At 54.9% G+C, this 16,626-nt stretch overlaps 7 protein-coding genes across 7 annotated transcripts; 3 read left to right on the top strand and 4 right to left on the bottom strand.

Annotated features, from left to right (window-relative positions):
• Window positions 1-753: 753 nt before the first annotated feature.
• J4E79_000502 (uncharacterized protein) lies at window positions 754-1,730 on the top strand (the record flags this gene model as incomplete). The annotated part of the gene is made up of 2 exons (XM_049349418.1): window positions 754-906; window positions 978-1,730. 2 exons carry the CDS (start codon window positions 754-756, stop codon window positions 1,728-1,730), a joined length of 906 nt encoding a protein of 301 aa, XP_049216205.1.
• Window positions 1,731-1,910: 180 nt separating this feature from the next.
• J4E79_000501 (uncharacterized protein) lies at window positions 1,911-2,892 on the bottom strand (the record flags this gene model as incomplete). The annotated part of the gene is made up of 3 exons (XM_049349417.1): window positions 1,911-2,261; window positions 2,312-2,738; window positions 2,816-2,892. 3 exons carry the CDS (start codon window positions 2,890-2,892, stop codon window positions 1,911-1,913), a joined length of 855 nt encoding a protein of 284 aa, XP_049216204.1.
• A 427-nt stretch (window positions 2,893-3,319) lies between these two features.
• Window positions 3,320-3,922, bottom strand: J4E79_000500 (uncharacterized protein; the record flags this gene model as incomplete). Its single annotated transcript, XM_049349416.1, has 1 exon — window positions 3,320-3,922. The coding sequence occupies one exon, from the start codon at window positions 3,920-3,922 to the stop codon at window positions 3,320-3,322; it is 603 nt and encodes a 200-aa protein (XP_049216203.1).
• Window positions 3,923-5,102: 1,180 nt separating this feature from the next.
• J4E79_000499 (uncharacterized protein) lies at window positions 5,103-8,468 on the top strand (the record flags this gene model as incomplete). Its single annotated transcript, XM_049349415.1, has 2 exons — window positions 5,103-5,296; window positions 5,381-8,468. 2 exons carry the CDS (start codon window positions 5,103-5,105, stop codon window positions 8,466-8,468), a joined length of 3,282 nt encoding a protein of 1,093 aa, XP_049216202.1.
• An 829-nt stretch (window positions 8,469-9,297) lies between these two features.
• On the top strand, window positions 9,298-10,253 carry J4E79_000498 (uncharacterized protein; the record flags this gene model as incomplete). Its single annotated transcript, XM_049349414.1, has 4 exons — window positions 9,298-9,337; window positions 9,536-9,752; window positions 9,847-10,096; window positions 10,209-10,253. The coding sequence occupies 4 exons, from the start codon at window positions 9,298-9,300 to the stop codon at window positions 10,251-10,253; spliced, it is 552 nt and encodes a 183-aa protein (XP_049216201.1).
• A 431-nt stretch (window positions 10,254-10,684) lies between these two features.
• J4E79_000497 (uncharacterized protein) lies at window positions 10,685-12,511 on the bottom strand (the record flags this gene model as incomplete). Its single annotated transcript, XM_049349413.1, has 1 exon — window positions 10,685-12,511. One exon carries the CDS (start codon window positions 12,509-12,511, stop codon window positions 10,685-10,687), a length of 1,827 nt encoding a protein of 608 aa, XP_049216200.1.
• A 1,689-nt stretch (window positions 12,512-14,200) lies between these two features.
• On the bottom strand, window positions 14,201-15,814 carry J4E79_000496 (uncharacterized protein; the record flags this gene model as incomplete). The annotated part of the gene is made up of 1 exon (XM_049349412.1): window positions 14,201-15,814. The coding sequence occupies one exon, from the start codon at window positions 15,812-15,814 to the stop codon at window positions 14,201-14,203; it is 1,614 nt and encodes a 537-aa protein (XP_049216199.1).
• Window positions 15,815-16,626: the final 812 nt, after the last annotated feature.

The following is a 16,626-nucleotide window of genomic DNA, read 5'->3' as shown; positions in this document are numbered from 1 at the left end:
ACTTGTCCGCTCTGTCACATGGTCAGTAAGTCTGACGCGTTGCGTAGCATGGATGTACATACAACTCGACCCCTACAATACATTAGCATTTCTTTGAGATAATTTTCGAATTGAGTCCTGGATACTTACAGTTCAAGTCGCTAGTCTTGGAAGACTTGGAAATAACCTTCCATAGTTGGCGGTCTCTCTCAGCATCCCATTGCGCCTATGTCGCGGTCAGATGAGCACCGAAGACGCGGACAGATGCCACTTTACCTGCGGAGGATCTTCAAAGTCACCCCGGATGAACGGGAGACGTATCAGAGCTGTGAACTGAACTGACGACATCAGAGATGATCTGGTTTAGCTGCAAGGACGTAGAGTGATGAAGGGGTGGTTGGGTGAGGTGTAGTGATGCGGCTAGGCGATCGAATGAAGTAAGGCGTGAATCGATCTACGCCCGGGCTTGTGACCAATTAGGCCGGAGCAGTCGCGTAACACTGGAAGTAGACGACCACTCCAAACGAACTTGAATTCGTTTACATGCGTTTCCGATGATCATAACTCAGTCTTACAATACTAGTCGTGAGTGATTGAGTCTCGTGTATCAAGGCAACCATCGCAGCCTGGATCAAGCACCGCCACACCTTCCTCGAGAAAGCCACAGCGGCCCCGCTGAAGCATAAAATACTCGACGCGGGATCGTGCATAAATCCCCACCAAACACAGTCACTCCCCGAACTCAACACCAAGAAATCAACTCAAGGGAAAAAAATGTCGGCTCAAGCGGTCACCTCTATCGACATCCAGGGCAAATTGCCTAAGATTGCCTCTGGAAAAGTGCGCGATCTATACGCGATTGACGATGACACACTATTATTCGTTGCGAGCGACCGTATCTCAGCGTATGACGTGATTATGGAGAATGTAAGTTCAACTTCACCAAACTTCAATGACACTTGAAATGGAACCAAGAGCCTCAGACTAACAACCCCCAGGGCATCCCCGGAAAAGGCGCCCTCCTAACCGCCATGTCAATATACTGGTTCAACTACCTACCCACCAAAGTCCCCGGTCTAAAAACCCATTTCCTCTCCTCAGACCTCCCTTCCGCAATCCAGGACCAAACCTCGCTCAAGGACCGCAGCATGCAAGTCCGACGTCTGCGCATCCTCCCCATCGAGTCCATAGTACGTGGTTACATCACCGGATCAGGCTGGTCCGAATACACCAAATCGGGCACCGTCAACGGCATCAAACTCCCCACCGGACTCGTCGAAGGCCAGAAGCTACCGGAACCACTCTGGACACCGAGCACCAAGGCGGAAGTAGGCGGCAAAGACGAGAACATTAGCCCCGAGAAAGCGCGAGACATGATTGGTGATGCGAAGATTGCGCAGCGTGTTGAGGAACTGTCACTTGCTATATACAGCGCTGCTGCAGACCGCGCAGAGGAAGTTGGTATCATCCTCGCGGACACGAAGTTTGAGTTTGGCGTTGATGAGATGGGTGAGGTGGTGCTTGTTGATGAGGTGTTGACGCCGGATAGCTCGCGCTTCTGGCCCAAAGAGTCGTGGGAGAAGAATCTGGGGAAGGCGCAGCCGAGTTATGACAAGCAGTTCTTGAGGGACTGGCTGACGGGTGAGGGGTTGAAGGGCAAGGAGGGTGTTGAGGTGCCGCAGGATATTGTGGAGAAAACGGCGGCGAAGTACAAGGAGGCTTGTGAGAAGCTTACGGGGAAGAGTGCTTAAGAGGTGGTTGTGGTTGCAGTCAAAGTCGCATTGAGGCGGTCGAGATGTGAAAAATTGGCGCGTTGATGCTACTTCTGACACTCATGCGTATATAATAGCAGCAATGGAAAGCACTTGAGGGCAGAACACTTGACATGTAGTGATATGTATATCGAAAAAAAAGCCCTATATATACATCTACTAGTCTCTCCGACCCTGTACAAGCCCTTCCCGCTCTTCTTCATCCTCATCGTCGATATGCTTCCCTGGATGCCGATACAGCACATAATGCTGCAGCATGAAGATGATGTCAAACACAATAGTGATGTTTCCCAATCCAAACTTGACTGGATTACCAGTAACACCACTCCAATCATTCTCCAGCGCAGAATCAATGCACAACTGTGCGAGCGAAAGCCAGCCACCCGCGAAGTCCAAGAGCATGGGGTATATACTCCACCCTAACGTCGACTTGCGCTTGTAATTGACCCAGGCCTGGGGTATATACTTGAGGAAGACGGTGAGGAGTTTGACGTAGCCGAGCGTGTAGATCTACTTCGCATTAGTACAACCGCGTGAGATGTAGACCCATGATAACTCACAACATCGATCCACGCCCACCCTTCAGCATCGTATCCCCGCCCAGCCCCGTTCATCTTGACCAACACCACCACAACCCCAATAGCAAGCACACACCCCCACCAAACCCCCAGTATAATCCGGCTAACCTTTTGCCTCTTGCCAATCTCAAAGCCCCAAATCTTCTCAAAGAACTGACTGTATATAATCACGCACATGACCGCGCCATGTGCCGCGAACAAGAAATCGTTGAACCGCACCGTCGTCTCGGGCGCGTCAGGATGACGTGCCGCATATTGCGCTTTTATCGTCGGCGAGTAGAGGAAGCAGGCCGTGGAGATGGTGTAGCAGGTGAAGCCTAGGACGTTGAGGGTGGGGAAGTCGATGGCGAGGCCGAGCGTGGATTTGCGCAGGTAGTTCGATATGGGTTGGGGGTAGAAGGATAGGGACCTGTTGTGGGGTTGGTTAGCTGGGGCTGACAGGAGGAGGGATGGTAGGTGGGTGGATGGTAGGTGGGTGGTACTGACCACGACAGGAAGTAGGCCCAGCCCAGAACGCGCGATATGGCTCGCGCAAAGGCTTCGAGCTCGGGGGTCATCGTCATGGTGCTGGAAGGCGAGGGCTGCACATGTGCGAGAAGTATTGTCTGACGTGCGCGTTCGCAGTAGACGAAGCGAAGTTGGAGCAAGTGGAAGACCAAGGAACGTGTGCTATCATAGACAGCCAGAAAACAGAGACATGTTGCTGAGACAAGTACTCATGGTGAGCGCCTGATGCTGCAGCGTGGATTGTACATGTGCGATTACGACAGAGGAGATGCGCGCCTGCCCGCGGAACGGATGACAGGGGTCGGAATGGCTGCTTGCAACGCCGAAGTGCTCATTCGCCGTCGGGTTCATCGCAACCATGCCGACTGTGCATCGTGCCGGCTCTCAATTCAGCCGTATCATCGGAATTGCATACATGCTGTATCACAAAGAGTTCGGCATTGTTAGAGAGGAGGTGGTGTACTTTCCTACTTTACAGCCTTATTAACACTCAAGGTATAACTTTAGTCCCTCTGCCTGTGCCTCGAAAGACTGCTGCAGACTCTCTCCAAGCGTATCCTTCAAGACTTCAGCAAACAACCCGTGAAACACTTCTATCGACTCATACAACACCGTGCCATTGCCTATGTCGCTGAGCGCCTGCCACCGCGTCGACGCAATAGCGAGTTCCCCCAAGTAATCCCATGCCAATCTTCCCAACTCGGGCTGCACATGAGTTATGCGCTCAGCGGACAACTGCGTGTTCAGGAGATTGTCGGGCGTGTCCTTGTTCACCGGCAGCGGAAGCGGAGGAATCTGCACTCGGAAGAAGAGGAAGTTGCCCTCGACCGGTCGCTGATCAGGCAGGGTGATGTTGCCCTTGGCTGAAGTAGTGAGGGCATAACGCACAAACGGGTTCCAGGCTGCGTAGTTGGCGAAGTCGGTGAGTACGTCCCAGGCGGCGGGGACGGTGCTCTTGATTTCTATGCGTGCGGTTGCATTGAAGACGCCGGGTGCGACGGCTGGGAGGTTTGTGTATTCGGACTGGGCAAGAGCCGCAGGGAGGAGCGTCAAGGAGACGAGATTGAGGAACTTGGACGCGAACATATTGGATGGATGGGTTTAGGGTTTTCAGCCTGGGAGTTGCATACTTTTGTACCGGAGGCTACCCGAGGTTTATTGCTACATTAGCCACATCGCTTAGGAGACGATGCGAGTGTCTCCTAGGATAAATGTCGCCGGCTCCAAAAATGGTAATCTTCATAAGCTTCGGGACAAATCTCCCCTGGGCGGATTACTGGGCATGTAAACCAATAAGTTTAATGCCTGTGATTGTGGATGGGACGGGATCCGACGGAGTCGAACGGACGCTGCCTATGTACTGGAGGCCCGGGCCTTGTACATCGCTGAGACTAAGCTCACCGCTGAATACTGGCTATCATTACAGTGAGGTTGGAGATGTAACCTTCGAAGCACGTGCAAGGCGCGGGACGTGTCGCGGCATGTGGGCCATGATATGCATGCGGAGGACGTCACTCCAGTCTCTCGGAATGCATCGCGGAACGCCGCATGTGGCTGCCCAACAACCTGCTCAGGCATCTACCGTGCTCGCTGCAGTCACTTGACATCACTAGCAGCGTGCAATCTGCGAATGACTAGAGTCGGCCAAAGAGGGGCTAGATAGCAGCGCAAAGGGCGGTGCCGGCGGCCGTGATGTGGTGGGCGAATGGAAGGCTGAGGGCGCGACATGCACCTGCATAAGCTATGAGCTGCCCCTCAGCACCGCGACCTGGCCAGCGACACAACTAACTGCACTTACGACGCCCTGCATACATATCTCAACACTTGGGAGCTTAGATAGAGCTCCAACTTGACTCACCTCTGCGCGCCCATCCAGACTTCTCTGCATAACGCGCTGAGGGGCCCCATATCTAGCGTGCCGCGTGAAGCTCCAGCCCCGCGGCTCAAACAACAGCCACAACGACCCTCCCGACGATACCGAGTGACTACCAGAGATAGGCCCCGATAACGCGCCGAGTCAGGAACAAGGCACCAGTGTTGTTGTGTATAAGTGTCTTGCTGTGCAAGCACGCGCCCGCCACCTCCACGAGTCCTGGTCACGGAGGCGCATGACGCAACGCCCGTTTAGCATTCATCCCAAGTCACCCGCCGCCGTCCTCATCCGTCGCTACCCCCACAACCTCTCTCGCGCCCACGACACCTACCACTTCCTCACGACTGAGCTAGCGCTCCAACAGACCCTTCCACACGCTCCTCCGCAGGTTATATGAGCTCATCGCCCGACAACGCCGCCGAGCATACGACGCCCGTCTCCAACCTCACCTACTTGCACAAGCAGCAGCGCAAGGGCACCAAGGTACAGGACACACCACAAGCACGCGGCCGCAACACGTCGAGAAATGAGTTGGGAAGAAGAAATAAAGCGGCCGGCAAGGTTACGCGCATATACCCGAGAGAGATGTACGTGAAGCAGCACCACCCTTCCCTACGTGGAAGGGGCGATGGTGACTCTTGTTCGTATTCAAACGCGACTGACTGTCACAGAACCAAGTCACCTTCGTCAGCCAAACGTCTGTCATCCACGTCTCCACCCACAAACTACCATGCCACTACGTCTCCATTACTATCGGCGATCGGTGCCACTCGAAACACGGCCGCACAATACACCAACGAGTGGGCCAAGTCAGTTCCCTTCTTTCCAAACTCCGGCTCCCCGGGTAATGGGGGCATCGCTATAGCCAGCTCTCCGCCTACCTTTCATAACTCGCCTGGTGCACGAGACGGGCTGTACGCACCACAGGCCATGTCAAACTCACCTCCAGGTGCACGACCCCTGAGCCACCCCAACCAATACACGAACTTTGGTGGACGCGTACAGAACTCGCCTGGAAGAGACCGTAGAGCATCTGTGTACTCTCAACAAGGCGTTCGCCCGCCCTCACAGCAGTTCATGCCGAACCCGCCTCTGCCCCATCAACCTCAAGCACACTACTATGGCTTGCCAAACATCGACTTCGGCCTCAACAACGGCCAGTCCGATGGCATCCAGCCAGGGGAAGGAGGCTACTTCTGTGGTTTCGACACTCTATCCATGGCAGGAGACGAGGCATCTCGAACTACAGAGAACGTGCTGCTTGTTGGGTCGCAAGGTGGGCTCGATGTCTTCCGGGTTGAAAAGAGCAAGATGGACATTGTAGGTCGACTAGAAGGACTTCGGGGCGCTGTAATAGGCGCCAAGATCTTGCCTTGGATCTCGCGGCACGATCCCTTAGCTGCTTCCCGTCCACTGATCGCGCTTATCCTCCACGGTCCGGTCGTGAAAGACAGCAGAAGCTCTAGTGGAAGCGGTGCATCCTCTGTGGCTGACGATTCGGCGTCTGAGTCACCTAGTAGGCCGTCCTCACGACATGGAAATCAAGAGGGGCAAATCAGTGGTTACCAAACTACGGTCGAAGTTTACTCACTGAAGGAGAGGCGAAGAATGGCTGTCCTGTATCGCACTCCCCTGATACCTCTCACGAGCCCAATCGATAGCCCCATGTTTCAGCCTCCACCTCCAGTAGGCGACTTCGTCATTGATGCGAGGGGGAAGTTTGTTGTTGTGGCGTCTGGTGCAAGTGGAGAAGTCTTCGTATTCGCGCCTTACCACGAAGGTCACTCTGAGTATGCAGAGCGATTCCGCTGCATCGGTAAACTGTGGACATCCGTTCAAAATCGGGAACGGGCCATACATTCAGGCGGTTCCAGTGCCGTTGACGGCAGCCATGACGAGATTCCTCCTGAGAAGTATGGCTTGCCTGTGTTTTCGCTCTCCGATCGTTGGCTCGCCGTCACCCCACCAGCGTCAAGTGCGCTCTACCCTGTCAACGGTATAGCCCTGACTTCACCTTACTACGAGCGCGCTCCGGGCCTTGGGCACCACAGCGTACCGCCTCAGCCATCTCCCAACTGCGCTGTCGATGTGCCCAACGAAGCAGGCTTGATCGATAGACTTACCAGGGAGGGAACACAAGTTGCAATCAAGGGTGCACGTTGGGCCACTGAGAAGGGAATGCAGGCTTTCAAGAGCTACATGAACAAGGGCCAGCAAGGAGCTAACGTGCCATATGGTCAAGATCCCATGCAGCATTACTTTCCACCAACCCATGGCCACAACCAGACTCAGCCAAGACAAGAGGCATCTGTGATCTCCGTCTATGATCTGCAGAGACTGGCAGACGCAGAGGAAACGAGGAATAAGAACGCACTTCATCCGGTCGCCACTATACCCGCGGCTCTCGGTTGCAGCTTCATGTCATTCGCCCCCAGCGGTCTTATGCTCATGACTGTGAGCAAGAAGGGCGACTATCAAGATGTTTGGGACCTGAAGCGCATGAACTTCCGAAGAGCACGTAAGACGTTAAGGGAACAGCCAACAGGACCTTACGTACGACAAGTCGCTCGCTTCACCAGAATGACTGTTGCGAACGTCATCGATGTTGTTTGGTCTGCCCCTCGAGTCGACAAACTGGCTGTCATCACGGACAAGGGAACAGTGCACATGTTCCCGATGCCTGCGTCGGCCTTCCAATGGCCACCAGCTCGGCGCATTCGTCCAGCTGCACCAGCCCCACCAAAGGATGTCGCGTCCCCCACAGGTCCCGCTGGTGTGATGAACTCAGCAATGCAAGCTGTCAATAGCGCTAGGCCTTGGTTTGATGCTGTTCGCGCTAAGAACAGCGTCGGCGGAACTCGATTCAGTCTCAGTGGCTTGGGTGTAACCCCTGCCGCTGGCGCAAAATCTGGCAAAGCCGTCGCTGCCAATGTAGGCAAGTCAATCAACAACATCCGGCATGCCGGCGACAACAAAATGACACTTCCGTCATCGCCTAGCGGTATCAAGCCTTACAGCGTACGCTGGCTTTCTGGTAGAGGTCGTGGTTCGATCGCACTAGCGTCCGGTGGTGTACTTCAGATCTGGAGGGTGCAGATGAGAGCTGCGACAGGCAAGGGGAAATCATCGCATACTGCATCCATAACCAAGAAGAAGACAGTGGAGTTCGGACTTGCTCCCATCTCGGATACCGCACTACCACCCTCCGTTACGGAGCAACTGTTCCCGCAACCTGGTGATCCTGAGCCAACACTTGACTGCTACGGTGACTGGCTTCCTCGCGCTTTGCCTTCTCGCAAGCCTACCGTGCCATCTCTCGCACCACTCAGCTTCTCGGAGATTGAGACGAACCCTCCTTACCAGCCCTTCTACACCGACAAACGTGTCACGCGTTTTGTCTACTCTAGACAAGCTCCCGAGGTTCAAGAGAGTAGCAGCGAATACCAGCCCTCGTTACCGGCACTTATCTCCGATCTCCATCACGAAGATAGCTCGCCATGGCTCTTTGGTGAGACCGTAGAGGGAACACGTATCTCCACGCCAATCACTCAGGCGTATGACTCTGGAGAGGATGACATCACGGGCGTTGCCGCCAGGATCGAGAACAAGCTTGTTCTTCGAGACGGCGAAGAGGAGGTAGAGCAGGTTGTCGTCACCACACGACGTCGGCGCGTGAAGAAGGAGGGTATCGACGGCGACGAGGAGGGTTTCTTCGAGGACGATTGCGAGGTGTTGGATTTCGCAGAGGATAGGGTATGAGCGTGTACAGAGAGTCGCTTTGCTTGTCTGTCATTCAACATGTCCTTCCACACATCACCCCTACGTTCGCTACCACATTTGCATCAGATCGGGCGTTGTCATCTTGGGTAAGGCGCAGCAATAGGCGCCGGCGTTTCTTCTTTTTGGGTCAGGAGGAATTCGCATCATTAGGATACCACGCAGCCGACAGCGGCCCTCGGCTTGCAACATCAATACACAACTTAGATAGCCAATAGATGGATTAGGAAGATCAACTACGCTTTATTTCGCACAACGGATGAGGTTAAATGATGTGCTCACAGCCTAACCTTGCTTCGTATATGGCCGTCTTTACTCCACGATCGTGTCTTTAACTCCGTTATCCCCGTTCGCCGACTAACTCCATCATGTAGGATGGTCGGCAGCGGATGGTCGGGGGAAATACTAGGTTTTCATCAGAGTATCGGAGGTGCTCATTGGATGCATGTGCGTTTGATTTGCGTGGCTTTTGCACTACGTAGACGTGTTGTTACTGTCCGGTCAAGGGGAATGCATGCCTATGGTAGTCCAGCCGCGTACTACAGCAGAATGTGCAAGTGATTTATTGCACTTTCGGTTACTTAGTTATAGGTAGCGTGTGGCGGTGGAGCTGGGCCATGAGCCCATGGAAGAAACTACTCGTAGTCGTAGAGTTTAGGGTTGGGTGTGGAGATAGACGGCGGAGCCAGAGGATGAGACATATAAAGAGAAGACTACAGCCGCCGACAAGAACACATTCAGCTCACATCAGCAAGAAGAAAATCATCAGCTCTACATCAAATAGTCCGTCACCGAACGAAGAAACATTAACATGTCTTCCACCGACCAGACAATCGTTCTCATCACCGGCGGTACGCAGCATTTCCCTACTCCCTACTCCCTACTCCCTACTCCCTACTACCTACTACCTACTACCTACTACCTACTACCTACTACCTACTACCTACTACCTACTACCTACTACCTACTCCATACCTTCTTCCCACCTCTCCCCTCTTTTTGTCACTTTTCAGATCCCCTTCCAACCCCCGACTAACAAGTCATCCCAGCTAATGGCGGCATCGGTTTCTCACTCGCCACCCAACTCCTCGAAAACGCTAAATACCTCGTCCTCCTCGGCAGCCGCTCTGCCAAGAAGGGTGATGCTGCTGTGAAAGAGCTCCAGGGAAAAGGCTTGCCTGGGAAAGTGGAGTTGCTGCAGATCGATGTCAGTGACGAGGCGAGTATCCTGAAAGCGAAGGATGTGGTCGAGGGGAAGTATGGCCGGTACGTCTACCCCCTTCCCTTCTCCTTGTCTATCTCCATCTCAACCCCAGCCCTTCCACCTCAAGCATACATCCACTCACACATTTCCCACCAGCATCGACGCCCTCGTGAACAACGCCGCCATAACCGGCGAAGCACCCGCCTCCTCCTCGCTCTTCACCCGCATGACATCCGCCTTCCTGACCAACGCCACCGGTCCAGCTGTCATCGTAGAAACGTTCGCCCCTCTCCTCGCGAAAAGCGCGGAGATGGGCAAGACGCCGCGAATCCTCAATGTGTCGAGTGGAGCCGGGAGTATTGGGCTCAGGAGCGATAGGACGAATCCGCATCAGGCTATGAAAAACGTATGGCCCCCGCTCTTTCAATCGGCTGTTTTGGTAAGATTGGTGGGGATGGGGGTGGTTTGGTGTACGAGTGAGATGTTTGCTGATATGAGAGACAGTTGCCATACCGCAGTTCCAAGGCGGCGCTGAACATGCTTACTGCGTGTCAGGACTATGAGTATGGGCCCAAGGGGTGGAAGGTATTTTGCTTCTGTCCGGGGTTTACGGAGAGTAATTTGGGACCTAGAGTACGTTTTCTTACTCCCACTTCCACTTGTTGTTGCGCGTGGGGCTAAACGACGTTTGCTGACATGTGAGATAGAACAAACCGGAGCATGGGGCTAAGCCTACCAGTGAGGGCGCGAAGCCCATGGTTGCTATCTTGGAAGGCGAGAGGGATGATGAGTGTGGGGGGTTCTTGAAGGCGGAGGGGGGTTGGCCTTGGTAGATTGGTGACTGTGGTGTCGGGATGGGCAATATGCACGTAGTTTGGGAAATAGTGAGTAGTGTGAGAAAGTGAAAGGGGTATCTGCATTTGTTCCTTCATATCTTCGTTCCATCACTTATCCTTACACACGTCGCCTTTTGCCTACATCAGCCCTGCCCGTCTCATTGCCTCAAGAACATCTTGTAGCTTGAGCTATCTGTGACCTCTTTGTACGGGTATCCGATATCCTTCAGGAAACTGACTAACTTGCTACTGTCCTCCTCTTTGCACTGTATGCCAGCCAAGATCTTCGCAACGTCGCCGCCATAGTTTCTGTAGTGGAAGAGACTGATGTTCATTCCCGGTTGCAATGTGTTCAGGAACTTGTACAGGGCGCCACCTCGCTCAGGGAATTCGAACATGTACATATGCTCATCAGCGGCGTTGCTGCGCCCTCCGACCAAGTAGCGGATATGTGACTTTACGAGCTCATCTTGTGAGAGGTCCTCGGCAGTCATGCCTTCAGCGGCGAGACGTTCGATAAGGTCGGGTAGATCGCGGGCCCTTGTCGCCGCCTTCAGTTCGACACCAACGAGGATCTGAGCCGACTCAGGGCCACAGTAGCGGTAGCTGAACTCTGTCACAGCCATGGGGTGGATGATGGAAACGAGCTTGGCAAATGAACCAGGTTGTTCGGGGATAGTGACGGAGAGGATGGCTTCTTTGTTTTCACCGATGGCGGCGCGCTCGGCGACGAAGCGCAGACGGTCAAAGTTCATGTTTGCGCCGCTGGCAATGGCGACCAGACCACGGTTGCGATCTGGTGACGGGTTGCGGCTCACCCACTTCTTCAGGCCTGCAAGGGCGAGCGCGCCTGCGGGCTCTACAATGGAGCGTGTATCTTCGAACATGTCTTTGATGGCTGCACATGTCTCGTCTGTTGTGACCTGGACGACCTCATCGACGACCTCTTGACATATCCTGAATGTCTCCTCTCCCACTGTCTTGACCGCAGCTCCGTCAGCGAAGAGTCCGACGTCCTTCAGGAAAACGCGCTTTCCAGCTTTGAGCGATTCGACCATGGCGTTTGCGTCGTACTGCTCCACTCCTATGATCTTGACGTGTGGTGCTATCCGCTTGATGTATACGCCTGTGCCCGCGATGAGTCCACCACCACCCACGCAGCAGAAGACGGCCTTGAGATCTTGCAGGTTTGTCTGTCGCAGCAATTCCATACCAACCGTACCCTGACCTGCAATGACATACGGGTCGTCGAATGGCGGGATAGACACAAGCCCATGCAGCTTCTCCAATCGCGCAGCCTCGGCCTTTGCAGCGTCGAAGTCAGCTCCATGCAAGATGACTGAGCCGCCTAGCCGTGAGACGTTCTTGTGCTTGATGTCGGGCGTTCCTGACGGCATAACGATAGTCGCGGGAATCTTCAGCTTGCGCGCGGAGTACGCCACACCTTGGGCATGGTTCCCGGCGCTGCACGCGACAACACCACGCCACCTGTCCTTGGGGTCCAAATGTGCCATCTTGTTGTATGCGCCGCGCAGCTTGAAGCTGAAAACGGGCTGGAGATCCTCGCGCTTGAGCAGAACATTGCATTCTAGCCTGTTGCTGAGATTGGTGGCGTGGGTGAGGGGCGTTTCCTGCACGACTTCGTAGACGCGCGAGGTGAGGATCAGGCGGAGGTAGTCGGGGTAGCCGTTGGGCAGGAGGAAGGCGTCGGGAATGACATCGTTGGTTCGCGAAGACGTCGATTCCGAGGGCGGGCTCGGGTTCGCGCTGTACTCGGTCAGGGCGAGGCCGTTCTTGGGTGTGCGGGGCGAGACAAGGCCATTGGGGCCGTTGTCGGGCGTCGTCGGCCGTGAGTAGTCGGGGACCGTCGTCATGGTGGTGTTGTGCCAGAAGTGCAGCTTGTTGAGCGTGTCTTTGTATTTTTTGGGCGAGTCATCGGAGGCCCAGTCGGCCTGCATCGGAGGCAGGGGTGCGTCTAGCGTCATGGGGAGCTATGGTGGGGTAGATAGCCTCCAACCTCCCAACTTCATCTCATCTCGCGTCGGATGGCGAACCCTCCGACATGTCGCGCCCAACATCCCCTTTTGAACTTTCTCCTGTGCTTCCTACGCGTTTTTCTCGTGTCGTATGCATCCGCCGTCGTCTGCATCTACTAGTTTTGTTTGTCGCCATGTTTGCTCTCGATGCCTCCTGATGGTCTCCGCGTCATCCTCTTCTAGTATCTGGCGTCGAAAAGACACGCCACGGACTCCAGGCTCCACTGGCGCACACAATGGCTAGCATCTATACGCCCCCCGTATGCTTCACAGCCTCGCGGTGATGCTCAGACGTGCGCGCGGGGTGACGACGTAGTCCCCGGGGGAGGCTGCAGTAGTCGGCTTGTTGGTGTGGTCCTGAACGACTAGGCTGTCCTCTTCCAGCTCCGTTCTGCATACACGGGTGCGTTGGCAACCTGTACGATGACTTGCAGGAGAAGAAACGGAGAACGTGGCGGACGAACCCACGCGAGCGGCTGGGAATCACCTCATTTCCGTCGTTCGAGCTTGCTGTCGATGCCATTGGAATGTGGGGCGAGGTGGTTTGCCTGTGGTGGTTGAATTGTAATCGGTGGTCACGGTGGCGGTCGATCGTTAGTGCGGAAAGGGCTGAAGCTTTGCCCGTGGCTCGATCTGAAGTTCACAGTGCCACGACCCACAGCAACACAGTCCTTGTTCAACTCAACTCAACCTTCCGGATCCTTCTATACTGACCAAGCAGACTTAGCCAGGCCATCTAGAGCTGGAGGACCGCATCTATGTCCGCTCTGTCTGCATACCTCGAGTGGCAGGATAGGCTGGCCGCCTTCTGTACGCTCGAGCGGAGAAGGCTTCACCAGCTACTAACGAGAACAGGATCTCGAGTACTCTTCTAGTGAGCTTGCTGTCGCGCCTCTTAATGCTCTCCAGGTACTCGAATCGTTGACGCGTTGTTCGCGGGCTTCACTTCGAAAATAAGGCGGACTTGACCTCATTGCCGACTATCCTCCGCTCGACCTCCTCCGCAATCTCAGCACACCACAGGGCCGCAGTCTCAGGAAGCTCTCCTTGAACTGCTTCTGTGGTCATACAGTACACGCTGCACTATAATGGGAGCCTGGGCGTTGCCGTGATGTCCCAGCGGAGCGATCCAGTTCTCCGATGCTCGGACCAAACACCCTGCTCTTGCAAATCGCCTCTCCATCTGCCTCTTCAACCACGCTCGAGGATGTTCTCTTCAATTGCTTCAGTACTATAGAGTTGGCCATGAAGCGGACGACTCTAGGTATGCGCTCCCACACCCTATGAAGGGGCGACCTTGCTGACCGAACACAATCTTCAGGCCGCATCGAAGGGTTCCTGTACGATACTACTTGCCTTTTCTTTACCAGGCATTGACATTCGACGCTCTTCAGAAGAACCATCGTGATTGACGTCGCGCTTTCTACCCCGACCGCCATTGCACCGCAACTGCCACCAACAATAGGCAGAGCATCGTCCGCCGTCTTACCCCCGCGGAGGAGGCAAGCGAAGAAGTAGCAGCTGGGTTCCAAGCACCGGCGGCTTCAGCGGTCATACTCGTCACCACGGGAAAACTCGAGCACTTGCGCCGCGTCTCCGGAACAAACAACATGTAATGTGGTCGCCCGGACGGACTGTTCACAGGTCGCGAGCGTTCCAGTCGAGCAGCAAGGTGTTGCTGCCAGCACTTTTACCTCCAATGCCCCTCCGGTGCAAGTGCTGGAAGATGTCCGAGAGCCATTGCTTGGAAAGCTCCCTTGCATGGGTACCAGGATCGAACTTCAGACGGAAGGCTCGCACAGCCAGGTGGCCTCCGTCATCCAAGAACAGTTGGCTGTTGATCCATTTCTTAACGAAAGTCCGGTCGCAAGGAGCGTCGGTACCGAAGATCATCCTGCCTGTATTGCGGCTGGCTCCGAGGTGAACTACTTCTTCTTCGTAATCAAAGCCAACCTCATCCGAGCCTTCGAAAGGTTGTACCACCCCATCTGTCAAGATAGGATTGAAGCGGATCTTGAAGTCGGCCAGGTTGTATCGGTCCTCTCTCATCGATGTGGAAATGGCCCAAACATTCTGGGACATTGAACCATGTCCATGATCTTCGCAGCGAAAAACGAATGTGTTCTGAAAGAAGACGTCTCGGATCATGTCACCCCATTTACGGCAGACTCTACGGAGGTCGAGTATCTTGGGGATTTTCGTGCAGGGATGGAGTTGGGTGTCCCAGTCACTGACCATACATCTATCAATATTGATACGATGTGTTGGAAGCGCGAAAGTGGCGTGGAAACGACTGGGAGCATGCGCGGATTGTTGGTCCTTCAGTGCCATGATGATCGGGCCTCCGAACAAACCAACTCGCTTAAATATTTTGTCGAGCACTTCTGCCGGCAAATCGGTTATGCCCTTTGCAGTTGTTCCTGGGTATATGCGGCTGCTTGGGATGTATGGCGGTATATCCCAGTACAATGGCTTGTTGAGCAGGTAACGCTCCGTTGTGAGCAAACCCTCTTCACCGGGCGGAAGAGTGATTCCATATCCCATTGGAATCCCTCTGCCTTCTGGTTTGCATGGTTTGGGCCAGTCAAGAAGGTTACCCTCGAGATATCCGTAGTGGGGGAAGAGACGATCATACTCGTCAGATCGCTCACCAGCTTCAGGACCGAAGATGTTTCGCCACTCCATGAATCCATAAAAGAGGAAGAGCTGCTGGCATTGACCAGGAAGGTTGCACGTATTAAGCGACCGCCGCGGAGACGCCAAAAGCACCAACAGCTTGAGCTGCGGGATCGAAAACAATGGTTTGGTGTTTGGATCGCTATGGGCGGCATCCCACGTCGTACGCAAGTATGTACCTGGAGTTGACATCTCCCTAACGAACCAGGAGACGTCCTCGGCACCCATGGATGTACGCCGCAAACCTGGGAAGCGGCTGTACACTTCTGCGACCTCGCGTTTACCGTCGTCTGTATCTCGCCAGGTGCGGAAGGCATCGTCCAGCTCTTTCTCGTTCGCTAGCCATGCGGTGTAGGTCATTGCATGCTGCCCCTCTCTCCAGACTCGTTTCTCTTCTGTTGTAGTAGGGCGGGCAGGCTGGTGTGGGGTCGCGGTGTCCGGCTCGTTCGGGTCGACGTGAGATGCTGGATCTGTCAGCGACATATCGGTCTTGACAGGGGAGTACTTACGCCACGACACAGGTCGAGCTGTATGCTCGAGAGCCGCAGGGGTGCTGTCATCTTGGAGGCTGCTCATCGTTGCTTTGGGCTTGGCTCCGTGGGTAGCTGCGTTTGATGCTCGACGTAGCAGTCGATTTGGCTACGGAGTTAATGCACTGTCTCGTTCGCGGATGACGATCAGTAGCGAGGCTCGGGCGGATGTATGCTATCTTCTCGGCGGGCGCCTGATGGTCGGGCGTCTGTGGCGTGGGGATACAAGCAGTCAATCCCTTCGGTGTTCCGGAGAGTAGCAGAGCTGCTGCTGTACAGCGATCGTATGCTGTACGAGTTGCCTGGTGGCTGTCTTCGCGATGGAGATAGCCGGGTGTCACGATGACCTGGGCTTTGAAACCTGGCGGCGGGACACGAGGAGGTTTGCTGTTGTCTTCCCGGCGTCAGATGCTCTCCTGGGTGGCCTTCTCGGTGTCCGATGTGTTCCTGAGTGTGCTTTGAGAGCCGTCAGGAGTGCTTCCCGAAGAGAGTGTGCCTGGTGTCGCGGTCGTCCTCGATCTGGGTCGGCGAGGAGGGGTAGCCGCAGAAGTTACAGGCGGCGCCGTTATCGTTAGCAGTGTCTTCGCAAGCCCGGCGCAGGTGTGCGAGCCGATGAAGACAGTTGTTGTCGTGGCTGTCGCTGTCTTTAGTCGTGGCTGAGATCGCGACGGTCGAACGAGGCCGCGGAGGTGGCCGATAGCGCGGAGGTGCTTATGGACGTCTCGAATTTGTCGCACTTGTGCCGGCCACTATCTACGTGCAGAGAGCTGTCGACGCAGTGTCTGAAAAGGAGGACGTGGTTGTGGGTGGCTGTCGTGTGGTGAAGCTATCAAGAGTTCGGAGGCGGAAGTCGTCGTG

This window comes from Alternaria viburni, assembly GCF_023758015.1.
Source record: "Alternaria viburni strain BMP 2772 chromosome Unknown scaffold_1, whole genome shotgun sequence".
Taxonomy (NCBI): Eukaryota; Fungi; Ascomycota; class Dothideomycetes; order Pleosporales; family Pleosporaceae; genus Alternaria; species Alternaria viburni.
Note: the sequence above shows the minus strand (reverse complement) of the source record. Positions and strands in the feature narration are given on the sequence as shown.